Genomic DNA, 16415 nt, shown 5'->3' with positions numbered 1-16415 from the left:
AGCGCACCGCCGCGTACACACAGCGTGACGTCACCTTAACTGTCACAATTATAAACACTCATCTGATGAAGGCGAGGAGCCTGAAACTCCGAGTAATGAGTTATTAGTGAATACTAAAAATTTAGTATATATATATATATATATATATATATATATATATATATATATATATATATATATATATATATATATATATATATATATATAGACACACACGTTAGCACGTTTTTCGGTTTATATATTATCAGTTGGATAAAAATATATTTTGGGATTCAAGTAGGAAGGTTAATAGTTTGTTTTGTTTAACGACACCACTAGAGCACACTGATTTATTACTGGCTGTTCGATGTCAAACATTTGGTAATTTGACATACAGTCTTAGAGAGGAAACTCATTACATCTTTCCATTAGTAGATATATTTTTTTATAATATACACCATCCCATAGATAGGATAGTATATACTACGGCTGTTGATATATTATGGGCTCAAGTAGGAGAGAAGCACAAGTTCGCCCCCTCCCCTCCAGGTTCTTATGGTCTGTCCTAACTAATAATACATATTTATATGTACTCAGAAGAAAAGTAATAACTCGAATGTCCTGTAGCTCCGTTCTGTGTGTGTATATAAGAGAATATCCTCACAGTGTAAACAAACTAGGGCTAGAAGACACCCTAGATAGAAAGGTAATACAGCTTTAATGTATGGGTCGTGTCGTACAACACACATATATAGATATTAACATACTACTGAATAATGAATGACCGACAGTGATCACAAACTAGATATGGGATACAGACTGAACTGTTCAACGTGTCTCTCCATTGACAGGTGTATATATACTGATCGTTAACAAAACTAGTCACGTGACCCATACTCCAGGTAACCGGTAAATAGTGATAAGCAATTCTTGCATATAGCGTTCCGGTGAATTAATTACTATAGGGATGACACGTGCGAGTTTAATTTAATATATCTGTGTTGTTGTTGTTGTTCTCGTTTTAAAGCAAGCAAAGAAACACTCAAATTAAAAGCCATGGAGAAACTTATGCAGTTAAAAAATCCCGAGTATGTTCGGAAATTCCAAGGAATGTGTGGTGTTCTGATTAAACAAAATAACAACTGTGGTTCATCAACGAAAAACACAAGATACGGGCACCGCCATGAAGAAAGTAGGAGAAAACGAAACCGAAACTGTCCATATCAAAATGAAAACAACAGCGGCAAAACGGACGTGGGTACAAACGAATGTAACGGTGACAGTTTCGGAGACGATGCCGATGATGGACATTCCTCGACCAAGAACGACAACTCTCCCGTGGCGTACGAAATCAAATACAAACTGCCGTATTATCTCGCGCAAATTGGCGCCTTTCTCGGTGACGAGATATTCTACTTCGTATTCTACTCGTATTTGGCCTGGAACCTGGATATGGTGGTCGCACGGCACACTGCCATGGTGTGGAGCGTTGTTATGTATCTAGGTCAGCGCACGAAGGATTACCTGCAGTGGCCCCGCCCACCAGCCCCACCCGTCATTCATCTCGAGGCCTGCCATTTGCATGAGTCCTCGATGCCGTCAACCCATGCCATGGCTGGAACGGCAATGCCAATTGTACTGGCAGTCACCATATCTTCCAGATACGAGGTATGGCATAAATGAAACAATTGTTAAATACGTTCATAACTTATTCGCACAATGTATTTGTACAAATATGTTTATGTCCTGGAATGGGGTGCAACTTATAACAAAAGAGCACCTACACAGTGGCGTGTGTGTGTGTGTGTGGGGGGGGGGGGGGTAGGCACACGGGGACCATGGGTCCCAATCAAATCTTTTTTACCATCCCATAATCCATAATCATCCCATAACACCTGTTATTAAAAGATAGTGTGGGTTGTCCCCCCCCCCCCCCCCCCCCCCCCCCCCCCCCCCCCCCCCCCCCCCCCCCACCCCGCCCGCGCCGCCCCAAATATAGCATCCTGGCTACGCCAGTGATACCTACACACCAATAGTATATAATTCCAAAGTAAATTATAACATGCATTATGATCATAACTGTAATAGAAAGTGATGATATAATATTTATAGACAATATTACTCGGAACCATCTAGCCATATTAAAAACAACATAACTTAATTATATTTATACACAACACAAAACCCACACATTGAATCCGCTGTTGGTACATATGTATGATAACAACATGGTACTATACGGATGAGAGTTAAAAGTTAGGTTGTTTTGTTTAACAACACCACTAGAGCACTGTGACGGGACATGCTCTTAATTTTGTTTTCGCCTGTGGCGATATTAATTGTTTTAGAGGGCCGTGTGCAGTTCCAATATGCACTTAAGCCCTGGTGGGCACTTTGTTACATAATATATCCGCGCGACCGTGGTCGAGCTGTGCCTAATACACACCCAGCCCAGATGCGGAGGCCATGTGGCCAGTAGTTACGTAATACCTCCGCGAGTGCGGTTTTTACGACCGTGATTTTGACGACTAGGCGTCAGCAAGTCTGGCCATCTAAGGAAAATTGTCGTCTAGGTCGCTGTGGAAATATCACTTGTAGGTATTCGGTGCCGCGATGTACCCCCAGGCGATACTGGGATTTTATATTAAATAGCTAGGGTTTTAGAGATATCAGGGAGAAACATATTGGAAGGCTTCCAGGGAACGCGTCCGTTTGGACTTGGTAAATATTATTTCTGCTCTGTTGTATAACCTTAATGTGATTGATGTGACTTTAAATATTTTAATACTGTATTATACCAATATTATTTAGACGGTGCTGCCGGTAATCTGACGTAGTAGACTGTAGGCTCACTGTTCTAAGATATATAAAGCTTAACCAGTTATCCTAGAGGACCTAGGTAAACTGTAGGTTATTGTCTTTATTGTGATAGGTACCAGTATTAATTCTGTATTACAAGGTTACTGTATGAGTAGTTAAGGGTTAATTAAAAATTAACCAGTTAGGAATAGAGTTGTAATTCCTTTATTAATTAAGTTCCCCTGGAAGCGTTTCTCAATTATCACACGTGTGGGTGTTGTGTCACGGTGAAGTGATTAGAATATTGTATAAACTAGACACCTAGTGATTAACTAAGTGATCAGTTCTGGGTTGTTACTATTTGTTGTTGTTAATTAGCTACTGCAGCAGTACATTTGTCAGCGTAGTATTAATACAGATTCCAAAGTGTATTTTGTTTTTGTTGTATTTTCTAGTGAACTAAACGTGCTATATTACATATACTTTATATAAGATCTTATCTCTGATCATACCTAGACGAGCCACGCGGGTATAACTGCCCGTTACAGAGAGATCTAATAGATAGACAGTTAGGAGAGATATTTGGATAATCGTGTTTCATTTAGTTACGGGTATTGTAGGATCCCCGTGACAAGCACATTGATTAATTAATCATCGGCAGTTCAAACCTTGTCGTGAAACAAACGAGGTGAGTAATTAATTGACCCCCGAACTCAGATTATGGGAAGTCATTCAAGATATTACCATATTGATATCATACAAATTCTTCTTCTTAAACTAGACTCAGGTGAATGAAGGGGAGCGAGAAAGATATCACCCCCTTGGGAGCGGAACGTAGCCCAGTGGTAAAGCGTTCGCTTCATGCGCGGTCGGTCTGGGATCGATCCCCGTCGGTGGGCCCATTGGGCTATTTATCACTCCAGCCAGTGCACCACGACTGGTATATCAAAGGATGTGGTATGTGTTATCCTGTCTGTAGGAAGGTGCACATAAAATATCTTTTACTGCTAACCGAAAAGAGAAGCCCATGAAGTGGCGACAGCGGGTTTCCTCTCTCAATATATGTGTGGCCCTTAACCATATGATATGTCCGACGCCATATAACCGTAAATAAAATGTGCTGAGTGCGTCGTTAAATAAAACATTTCCTTATATCTCCCCCTTAAGCGGCGAGGACATTTGGTAATTCTGACATATAGTCTTAGAAGAAACCCGCTGTATTTTCCAATTAACAGCAAGAGATTTCTGTTTTTACAATTGCATTTCCCCCACATACAGAACAGCACAAACAACGGCCTTTGATATACCAGTCGTGGGGCAGTGGTTGGGACGGGATTACGGATAAGTGTCACGCAGTCCCAGAGTACCGTGATTCCCGCATAAGCACTAAATAGTGCATGAAACAACAGTAAGAGAAATCATTCAACGATTCCAAAGGTGTTTGGAGCCGGATCAGAGGAATTGCGTCCCCCTTCTTATTTTCTGAGTTGGGGGTGGGGGGGGGGGGGGGGGGGGAGCAATTCCCTCTGATCCAGCTCCAATAATCCATGGGGGGGGGGGGGGCACAGGTCCTGTAACATTCTCTATAATATGGTAATCTTCCACAGAAATATCAAGCTGACAAATTGTATGTTCCCCACTAAAAACCCATAAATGTATTATATTTCAGGGTAGTTCGAATTTCGGGGTGCGCTCATCAAACACTCTCCCCTTGAATGAACACTGTTGGTACCACCACCCCTAAAATGTGGGTGGCCCCCAATATAAAATTCGAGCTCCGCCAAATACTACCCCCTCCCCCACCCCCTTGACTTCAACGGTCGTGATAAACAAACAAACACTTACCTTTATCCGTGTATATATCCACTCTTGTAGAAATTGGTTAGCAGCCATCAATGAGTAGCATTAGATCCATGCACATTTTACATTTATACACATTTAAAATAAATATGTTTATTATAAATGTTAAAAAGCGATTCTGTTTGCACATTTCTGAAGTTAAACTATATTCAGAAGAATGCATGTAGTATCGCTTTGACACCAATAAGCATATTAAAACGGCAAAGCATTGTTGACGTCACGACAAAGAATTGTTGACGTTTATATGGTAACGTTCCCGGCAACTTTCGTAACTGAACGGAAAATGTCGAAATAGCATTCAGTGTGTGTGGTTTATCTGGCAGGAATAGACTGCTATCGTGTTACAACTTACAATATAGAGAGCAATCATAAATATTGTGATGTACGGCTACAGTTATTTGTGAATTTTCAGCTGTGATTTATGCTTATCAGACTCAGGCTGTGATGATCGGTTATAAAAATCCATAATCGATTTTATTGGGAAATTGTCAACTACGATTGATCCTCCAGTTTAGATGATTGAATTGATATAAATATTTTGGGTTTAGAGTTTGTTTTCATGTGTATACTAGTATATAAAAAGAAGATATTAAATACTTATTAACGGTACAATTAGCTATTTTAAGTCTTTGATCATGGCGAGCACGGCATGGTTCTTCTACACCGGCCTCAGTGGTGTCGTGGTTAAGCCGTTGGACATACGGCTGGTAGGTACTGGGTTCGCAGCCCGGTACCGGCTCTCACCGAGAGCAAGTTTTAACGACTCAGTGGGTGGATGTAAGATCACCACACCCTATTCTCTCTCACTAACAACTAACCCACTATCCTGGACAGACAGCCCAGATAGCAGACATGTGTACCCAGGACAGCGTGCTTAAACCGTAATTGGATATAAGCACGAAAATAAGTTGAAATGAAGGTTGCTCAATCGAAAGTTGATCGGTTAGTAGATAGACGATGAAAAACCAACCGATTTCCATTCCAAAAGGGTGATAATTAAAAACAGGATTCATTTAAATATTGTGAATTATATATACATGGACGTGTAGCCGATGTAGGCTACATCGAAAATAAAGGCTGGGGTAATAAATAGAATAACAAACTCGGTACCAGTTATTATCAAATTTATGTCCCTCGTGAAGTAATTTTCACTAGGGACATAAATAACTGGTAACTCGTTTATTATCCTCTATTTATATAAATGTTTGTGTTATTTCCAAAACGTTTCCCTAAAAAATAATTTTGGAGGATTTCGGACAATTTTCACACCTATACACACCTAAGCGGGAGTTGGCGGATATGACACATATTTATGGAAAGTGCTTTTAAAATCCTCATTTGAAACAAATGTTTTTGATTTAGCATATTTTTAAGGGAATTCATAACTTCTATTTTTATTCAATTTGTTGAGTCTAGACTAAAATTTAAAGATTTGTTTTGTTTAACGACACCACTAGAGCACATTGCTTGATTAATCATCGGCTACTGGATGTCAAACAAGTGGTAATTCTGACATATACGGTAGTCTCAGAAAGGAAGCCTCTTTCCCATTGATAGCAAGAAATCTTTTATGTGCACCATTCCACAGACAGGAAAGCACATACCTCGACCTTTGATATACCAATCTGGGTGCACTGGCTGGAACGAGAAATGGCCTAATAATTATTGACCCACCGACGAGGATCAATCCCAGGCCGATCGCGCATCAGCCGAGCGCTTTACCACTGGGCTACGTTCCATCCTGAGTGTAGACTTATGATCAGCATTTATTTTAATGCAATACATGTAGTTACTGTGCCTGCACGAATAAAAACCGGCCTCGGTGGCGTCGTGGTAGGCCATCGGTCTACAGGCTAGTAGGTACTGGGTTCGGATCCCAGTCGAGGCATGGAATTTTAATCCAGATACCGACTCCAAACCTTGAGTGAGTGCTCCGCAAGGCTAAATGGGTAGGTGTAAACCACTTGCACCGACCAGTGATCCATAACTCGTTCAACAAAGGCCATGGTTTGTGCTATCCTGCCTGTGGGAAGCGCAAATAAAAGATCCCTTGCTGCCTGTTGTAAAAGAGTAGCCTATGTGGCGACAGCGGGTTTCCTTTAAAAACAGTGTCAGAATGACCATATGTTTGACGTCCAATAGCCGATGATAAGATAAAAAAATCAATGTGCTCCAGTGGCGTCGTTAAATAAAACAAACTTTACTTTTTTTGGCACGAATAAAACGAATATTTAGGATCATTAGGCCTACAGGTTTGTGAACATTAACGTTTCTTCAAAGGGGGTTGGGTGGAGTCAAATGATCCCTATGGCTCCCCCCAATGGGTCCGCTCCTGTAACAGACAGAGCAGTACCAGGGGCTCTGGTTGAGATTGGGAGGTGGGGATCATAGTCAGTCGATGACGATTGATTGACAGACCCATCAGGGGTGGATCCAGGATTTTTTTGTTGTTGTTTGTTTAGGGTTTTTTTAAGGTGGGTAGGAGTAGGGTGGGTGGGTTGGTGGTGGAGGAAGGGGTGGATGCTGGACTAACGGAAAAAGGTACATGGACTAAAAAGCAATACGGTGATTTTTTATTTAGGTTTTTTTAAGCCAGTAAAAAGAGACATTTGAATATATTTAGGGGTGACGGGGATGAGCATTAGGTGGTTACATTTAAAAAGTTTGTTTTGTTTAACGACACAACTAGAATACATTGGTTTATTTATCATCGGGTAATGAATGTCAAATATTTGGTAATTTTGACATATAGCCTTAGGGAGGAAACCCTCGGCGTTTTGGCTTTTTTTCCATTTGTAGGAAGGGATATTTTATATGCAACATCCCACAGACAGGATAGCACATGCCACGGCCTTTGATATACCAGTTATAGTGCACTGGTTGGGACGAGAAATGGGCCCACAGACGGGAATCGATACTAAACTGATCGTTTTACGCATCGCCCCTAAGGTTACAATTAAACAATGTAGCAGGTTTCCTCTGATGACTATATGTCGAAATTACCAAATGTTTGACATCCAATAGCCGATGATTAAAGAATCAATGTGCTCTAGTGGTGTCGTTAAAGAATCCAAACCCAACTAAAGTAACAATTAAGACTGAAGTAATTAATAATATCGAATATTGGCGTTTGTAGATCTTAGTCTTATTTGTGACTCATCGCATCGATGTTTGTGCAAATCAACATAAATTTTGTTCTCATCGCTTGATTAATCATGGATGATTTGACGTAAAGAGAGTTAAAATTAAAGTTTGTTGTGTTTAATGACATCACTTGAACACATACATCATTAATTTATTAATCATTGGCTTTTGGGTGACGTAAATAAATGACTAAGTTTTATAAAAAAACAAAACATTTATAGTAAACATCTCATCAAAAGTTGTAAACCTTTCAGCAAAACGTACCGCCACTAACAACAACAATACACATACACACAATCTCGCACACGCACACATGCACGGAATGCACGCACGCGCACACACATATATACGCAAGGGGTGAGGAAGAGTCCCAGCATGTTTTAGTTGTATGTATTTACCCGACAATATGACAAAACGAACAAATACACCATCAAAACCCAGTGTGAACGCGGCTATAGATGTAACCGAACGTTAAAAGCACGCTATAAGCTATATATTGTTCAGTGGCGTAGCGTGATCTGGATCGGGGTGGGGGTGGGGGGGGGGTGGGTGGGGGTCGAATATAAGGCTAGTGGACCCTTTTGTCTACATTTCCCCTGAACACCTATATGAATGGCCTAATATTGCACTGTAAAAAATGTTTTAGCCTCAGTGGGCTTCTTTCGACCCCACCCCCACCCCCTCCCGACTACGTCCCTTTCCCAGAGCCGGTTTCTCCTAGTAGCACATGTAGTACGTGCTACGGGCACCGCGCGTCAGGGGACCCCGCAGTAATGTGTACATTTATTTTCCCCAGGTCATTTTTCTCCTCTTACCGAGAAGATTCCAAAATATATATATCCTGCGAAAGGGGACTCGCTGAACATTATTTGTGCTACAGGACCCGCGGATCCTTAAACCGGCTCCGCCCTTTCCTCCAAACATTACAATAGAACCAAAAAAACAAAAACATGAGTTAAACATAAATTAATACTCGAAGCAAGAAAATGTCTATTACCATGTTTTAGCTGGTGGTAAGTTTGCTGATGCCAATTGGTGTTAAATGTTAAATAAAAGTGTATTTAATTTACACCCGTAATGTTCCTTCTCTGACATGTAGGATTCAACAGTAACCCCCACCCCAAGCCAGAATCCTCACAGACGGGCTGGAGATGGTTACAACGAGTAGAAAATAAAGTATATGAGATATTATTCTCTGTTCCCGTGTTGTATCCCAGCAACATGCGAGCTTGTTTACCGCCTGTCACATGTTGATATCATGCATCACTGGAGAGAAAAACATGCTAGGAATTTGACATGTGTAGGAGGATTGGTCAAAATAGGACTGTGTGTAAATCACACGAATATGTCATTCTTATTACTATGGCGTCGAATGATTGTGACGTAAATTGCGCAAGGCTTCGTTTTGTAGCGTATGCTTCCTTTCTGCTTTCTGTCTTTCCTTTTCCTTCCTTCCTTCCTTTCTGTCTTTCCTTCTTTCTGTCTCTCAATCTCTACCTTCCATGTTCGAAATCGGACCTAGAAGATGAGTGCAAACTTCTAGATCGCTAGTTTAAACCAGCTAGAACTATTGCATTCTTTGCTTCATTCTTTTCTTTCTTTCTTTTTGTTATTGTTTCTTAATTTGTTCATTGTTTCCTTAATTCTTTCTTTCTCTTTTCATCGTCATACTATACGTGTTAAAAATAATAAAATGTGTAGCTATGTTCAAAATTGTTTGTTTGTATTGAGGCGACCATGCAGTCCCACTCATGGGGGTTTTGTAGGGTGGCAGATGGTGCCCCATCGTAGTAATGATTTGTAATATAATTAATAATATGACCTAATTGTAGTATCAGTCGTGACAAGAGACTGGGGTAACCATGGTAATTCTCCCAGCGTCCGTAGATCCTTAGACAAGGAGATGTGCCAAACTTTAGAGGGCCAATCGTAAGTGGCTTTGCCCTCATTTGTCCGAGACGCAGGACGTAGCCCTCGCCTGATGTGCGATCGGTCCAGGATCGATCCCCGTCGGTGGACCCATTGGGATATTTCTCGTTCCAGTCAGTGCACCACGACTGGTATATCAAAGGCCGTGGTATGTGCTATCTTGTCTGTGGGATGGTGCATATAAAAGATCCGTTGCGACGAACGGAAAAATGTAGCGGGTTTCCTCTCTTAGATTATATGTGAAAATTACCAAATGTTTGACATCCAATAGCCGATGATTAATAAATACATGTGCTCTAGTGGTGTCGTTAAACAAAACAAACTTCTTCTTTTTATACTGCCCGAATTTGCTATTTTATGAAATTCAGTTCAGGTCCGGTACATGTATGTCATGCCATTTCATGAGGTAATGTGTTGGCGAGTTAAGGAGGTTTGTTCTCCACGCCCTAAACTATGTCGCAACATATTCAGTTCGGGTTAAGGCAGTGAATCGGTTCATCTAGGTATTATCCAGCTCGACGGGTAACGTAACTAAAATACTACCCGTGCATGGTAACCATCTGCAACACACTATAGTGTGTTATTAGGCTTAAGTTAGTCAGAGGGAATAAGATGGTGTGTAATACAACTGATAGATTCCACCACAAAGTGGAGGGTAGGCCTACAAGCTAAACTCCTTACAATTAAAATTATACACACACACTGCGAGTGGCTGTTTTGAGTAAATTCGTTCCGTGGGATTAGGTGTTTATATACAGGCGCGGATCCATGAGTTTGTGAAGGGGGTGAGGGTGGGGTAAGGGTTGCCGCCGCACGTTGTAAGACGTGTTTGAACTGGCTTTAGCATTTTATTTGCTTTTCTTGACGTTGTCGAAAAAAAGTGGGCGCCCCTTGAGCATCCCCCTGGATCCGCGCTTGATATATGCAATTCTCACGACAAATTCGGGATTTGTCTTGGGAGAGGTTCCATGGACACAAGCTGGGATGTCAGTTTTTGGTAAACTGTTCATAAATTCGTTGTATGCTAAAATAAATAAGGCACCGGCATGTCCAGAATGGATGCGCCCCCAGAACTTTCTCTGGATCCGCCCCTGGTACGACCCCCCCCCCCCCCCCCCCCCCGTTTTAGTTATGTTGGAGGACAACGTATATTAGTAAATTCAAGGGTTATGATCTGGGCGCAGGAATAGTTGACCTGATTATCCCACCCTAATGACGCTAATGATGAGCTGTCCACAGAGGCGGATCCATGGGGGGGGGGGGCATGGGGAACCGTCCCTCTAAATAGTCGTATTTTTTTTTCTGGCTTGAAAATAACAATAAAAAAATCACTGTGTTGTCTTTTTCACGGGTTGGTCCATGTGTCCTTTCACCCCGTTAGTACCTTCCCCCAATGTTTCCTTGATCCGCCCGAGGTCCAGGCATACAATTACATTACGAATCGTTATTACGTGTCCTCACGCCTGAACCCGCCTTTAGTTGTAGATCACGTGATTTGTACTACAGGTGAAGCATTTGTCATTTTGTCGCCAGCCGATGGCGGTGGTTGGAGGGTTGAACTGTGTGTGATGAGACGGCGACGGTGATTTCTGTTTTTTTTATTATTTCACAATTCTCGTCATATTATGTCCGTTTAATACACCATCGGGACGCCGAATTCGTGATAGACCAACAATGGAACAACTTATGGAGCTGACAGATCCAGAATATGTGAGGAAATTCCAAAGATTGTGTGGGATTATAATGAAGGAGAAAAATACCGGTTCAGGAAGTGTGCGACAGACGGGCAATGGGGCGTTAACCCAGAAATCGTGTTGTCGCTACCAACAACGGGAGGATGAGCACGACGCAACAAGCAGGTCAAGCCAAAAATGCCAAAATAACTGCGAAAAGAACAACAACGATGTGTCAAAGTTCGACATGGGCGGGGTACAAGCGGGGTACAGGAACGGTTATTCCAGCCACCACCAACACGATGACAGTACTCGTGATCTTGTAAACGGTGTTTGGAATAAAGTGTTGACCTCCGCCCTGGGTTCCGGCCCACCTGTTGACGATCGTTACGTCGAGTATGAGATCAGGTACAAGTCGCTGTACTACCTGGCCAAAATGGGTGCCTTTCTGGGGGAGGAGCAGTTCTTTTTAATATTCTTCCCCTTCGTGGTGTGGAACCTGGATTCCGTGCTGGGGCGAGAGACGATCATGGTCTGGTTTGCCGTCATGTATCTGGGTCAAGCGAGCAAGGATTTTCTGAACGTCCCCCGCCCCCCTTCGCCGCCCGTGGTGTGTCTGGAGGGAAAACATCTGGACGAGTCGGCAATGCCTTCCACCCACGCTATGGTTGGAACCGCCATGCCTGTGGTGTTGACAGTGTTAACATGTACCAGATACCAGGTATGGAACACACAGACCACCCCCACCCCACCCCACACACACCCCAACCCCACCCCACACACACCCCAACTGGTCCCTTTTTCATTAATTCTATCCTCTGTGTGAATTGTTAAAAATAAGGTTACAGACTAGTATAATACAAACATGAAGTATCTGTAATTTGATGCATGGGGTTAGTTTTGACAAAAGGTTAGGATTACCACACCCCTCTATATCTACAGTGCTTCTAGATTATAGTAGCCCCACTCCCATGGCTAGTGATGTTCAATGTTGGGCTAGTAAATAACTACTTTTGCCTTGCCTGACTGCTAGTGAAATAGTTTTTGTCAAATGCTGCAGTTAAGTCTATTTTGTAAATGTGAATATTCTGCCTCTACTGCCCCCCAATGTTAGTATTTTAAAGCTCCATCTCCCTCTTTAGGTGACATATCTAGTTATTACTGTTTAATTAGTAAAATTGTATTAACTTAAAGTAAAGTAGGGCTAGTGAATTTTTAATCATGGTAAGTAAATTTACAAAATCACTATCACATGGCTAGTGGATTTGATAAAAATTCTAGAAGACCTAAACTGCCACAGAACACCCCCAAACCTCTCCATTAATTCCATCCTCCGAGTTACGTATTAAAAATAACTGTAAAATACAACTATGACCTGTCTGTAATTTGATACATGAGATTAGTTTTGACAGAGGGGTAGGATTACCACACCCCTCTAAAGCTGCCACTGATGTGCTGTATGACTTGAGGGTAAAACATTCTACACAGTCTTAACGTGATCTTAACCTGGAGTTTACCCAAGTCATTTATGCTCATTAAATCAACTTTAATTAAGATAAGTAATTTAAGACTGAGACATGCTGTTAATTATTTTAGACAATAGGCAGCGGTATAGATCTACAGTATGCATGGAGGTGTCACATTATAAGCACAAGAAGTAGGCAGCAGTAGCCATTAAAAATCTCACCTGTCACATATCTATTACAGGCCTGTAGGAACAGTATATGGTGGGAGTGGGGTGGGAGTGGGGACACAAAGCAGATTTATTTTCTTGAGTAGGACCAGTCCTTTATATCTGAGGGTAAAACATCTGACCATTACCCCCCCCCCCCCCCCCCGTTGTTAAGGTTAGAGTTAGATTTAGGGCTAGTTTTTCAGTTCGGGTGAGGTTCCTTCTTTAATATATATGTATTGATATAATGAGATGTGCAATTACGCTTCCATGCCCATGTGCACCATAATATCATCTCAGAAGCCTTGTTAATCGTCCACCAAAAAGTATACTAATAACCTGCTTCCAGGTGGTGCTTTGAAAAGACGTGACTTTAACCCCAGCCACTGTCAGTGTTTGAATATTGTTATACTGATTCAGTGATTGTTCAGTGTGTTATTTGGGAAAGAGTTTGACTCGTACACATCTATATATCAAAGGCTCTAAAGACTAACCCTAACCCTATACCTAAAACTACGTTTTCTATGGAATGTAGCCTGTACTATGAACACTTTGCAGCAAAATAATTTGTTGTTTATATATAAATTAATCCACACTGTCATAATATATATGCATTTTGTCACACTGTTAATGATAAGCAGGGTTACTACACTATATTGGGCAGGACATAGCCCAATGGTAAAGTGCTCGCTTGATGTGCAGTCGGTCAGGGATCGATCCCCGTTGGTGGGCTCATTGAGCTATATCTCGTTCCAGCCAGTGCACCACGACTGGTATATCAAAGGCTGTGGTATGTGATATCCTGTCTGTGGGATAGTGCAAATAAAATATCCCTTGCTACTAATGGCTGTATAGGTAACTTTTTACAATGAATCACTATGCATTTTTACATCCATAGATTAAAAGTAATATTGTAGGTAGAATATTGGAAGTTGTATATATGTATGGTGAAAATGTTTCAAGCCAGCTTATTTTGCCCGAATATCTCTATAGTTCTTTCCCGAATTTGAGGATTTGCTCCAGCCCGGGGGTTGGGGAGCAGTTGCACCCCTCTGCCCCCTATTTCGTATGCTTATGAAAATGTGTTTATTAAAACTGTAGTGCTGTTTCTGTTTTGAATTAATAATGCATTAGTTAATCATTTAGAATAGGGATGTGAGAGAGCATCTTTAAATCTACTAGTAACACTGTAACTATGGTTAATTCTACACACAGTATACAGGCCTCTAAAAAATGCGATAAAGATGGTTTCATTCAACCCTTGCTCATGAAAAGTAAATCTAATTTTATCTGACCTAATATTTTTTTGTTTGCACAAAAACTGGAGAACAAGTTACATTCATGAACATAACAGATTAGACATTTTAAAGATGGGTCACCTGAATGTATTGCAAGTTTTCAGTTTTCAAGGGACTGGGCATTTAAATCAGTTTAACAATACATTTTAAAGATGGGTCACCTGAATGTATTGCAAGTTTTCAGTTTTCAAGGGACTGGGCATTTAAATCAGTTTAACAATACATATTATTAATATATATGTATTAAATATTTGTTCCACAAATGATCAAAGGGCACGTGGGGAAAATGTGATTGTTTTTGGTAGGTCATTGTGCAATTGTGATGAACAAAAAAGTTACTTGTTACCTAATTAACTGATTAAAAAACAAAACAAATAGTGAACGTAGACCTGTAAGAGTTAAAGGGACATACCCTAGTTTTTAAACACTAAGGCATATTTTTTTACTATTAGAGCGGTTTTTGATAACTAAAATCATACTTTACTTAGATTTTATGGTTTAGATTATCCATTTCCATACATTCAAAGAGTTTTTGGTCATCCTAGTGTTTTTAATATCACAAAATGCAATTCTCATATATATATTATAAGTGGACTTCGTTTTGATTAAATTTTATGTCATGCATGATTGGAAGGAAGGAATTATTTTATTTAACACGCACTCAACACATTTTTATTTACGGTTATATGGCGTCAGACATATGGTTAAGAACCACACAGATATGAGAGGAAATCCACTGTCGCCACTTCATGGGCTACTCTTTTCGATTAGCAGCAAGGGATCTTTTATATGCTGCATGATTGGAGTCACTTTATGATTAATTATAATATTTTGGTGTGTACTTTACAAGTAGATCTTCTGCTGAGTGTAAACGTTGTATACAGGTATGCCGTTGGTATATATATACTATTTTGGTGTGTACTTTACAAGTAGATCTTCTGCTGAGTGTAAACGTTGTATACAGGTATGCTGTTGGTATATATATACTATTTTGGTGTGTACTTTACAAGTAGATCTTCTGCTGAGTGTAAACGTTGTATACAGGTATGCCATTGGTATATATATATACTATTTTGGTGTGTACTTTACAAGTAGATCTTCTGCTGAGTGTAAACGTTGTATACAGGTATGCCGTTGGTATATATATACTATTTTGGTGTGTACTTTACAAGTAGATCTTCTGCTGAGTGTAAACGTTGTATACAGGTATGCCATTGGTATATATATATACTATTTTGGTGTGTACTTTACAAGTAGATCTTCTGCTGAGTGTAAACGTTGTATACAGGTATGCCGTTGGTATATATATACTATTTTGTGGGTGGTTTCAAATTGCTAGTGGTATTGTGGGTTTTACTACACAGATTATGATGTGTCATGTATTCAAATGGGTCTCCTCGCCTAGTAGGTATTCATAATTGGGTCTTTGTTAAATCTGTGTCCGTTAACAATGAGATAACACTGAGCAGCATGTCATAGGCATGTTCACACTGTACCACTTGACAAACATAGATCCGTTTATAAGCTATCATTGTAACAAGCTGTGGTTAAAATTGTTCTATAATGGGCTGTTCCAAACTCGCATACAGGGAACATTTTGTTTTTAAAATCTTTATTTGTGATGTTTCTAGTCAATTAAAAATTGATTACCAACTACTGTTTAAAATGTTTTAAAATTGTATAGTGATCTCTAAAACTTGTCGAGAATTGCAATGCGATACTGAACAAAGGTTTACCTGGGATATTGTCGGAGGGTGGGTGAATGACTAAAATGTGGCTAAGATCATCTGGGTAGATATGCTTTTTAAAAATTAGTTTTACTATACTAGTATATATCCAGTTTTGGTTTAAGCATGAACACACACTGTGACTGTCTGGGTTGTTTGTCCATGACAAAGGTTGATAGTTATTGCTGTAGTTACTGTGAAAAGAAAAGACATACGGTGGTCTTATCTTACAAACGTTGAAATCATTGATGGATAAATGTTCAGGTCATAATACAATGTACATGTACATAAAAGGTAAAATATTTAACCATTGCTCCCCTATTTTGGTTAAGGT

At 40.4% G+C, this 16415-nt stretch overlaps 1 protein-coding gene across 2 annotated transcripts in view; it reads left to right on the top strand.

Annotated features, from left to right (window-relative positions):
- Nucleotides 1–212: 212 nt before the first annotated feature.
- Nucleotides 213–16415, top strand: part of LOC121380615 (sphingosine-1-phosphate phosphatase 2-like) — a 31120-nt gene continuing 14917 nt past the window's right edge. The window contains exon 1 of one of the 2 annotated variants that reach the window (XM_041509516.1): nt 213–1647. In XM_041509516.1, coding sequence (XP_041365450.1) covers nt 1036–1647 — 612 coding nt within the window. In that variant the 5' untranslated portion in view covers nt 213–1035. Of the gene's footprint in view, nt 1648–11255; nt 12106–16415 lie in introns of those variants that run through there. The other variant, XM_041509515.1, reaches the window with a different exon arrangement.

The sequence above is a fragment of the Gigantopelta aegis genome, chromosome 9 (assembly GCF_016097555.1).
Source record: "Gigantopelta aegis isolate Gae_Host chromosome 9, Gae_host_genome, whole genome shotgun sequence".
Classification (NCBI taxonomy): Eukaryota; Metazoa; Mollusca; class Gastropoda; order Neomphalida; family Peltospiridae; genus Gigantopelta; species Gigantopelta aegis.
This window is presented reverse-complemented; position numbering and strand designations above follow the sequence as displayed.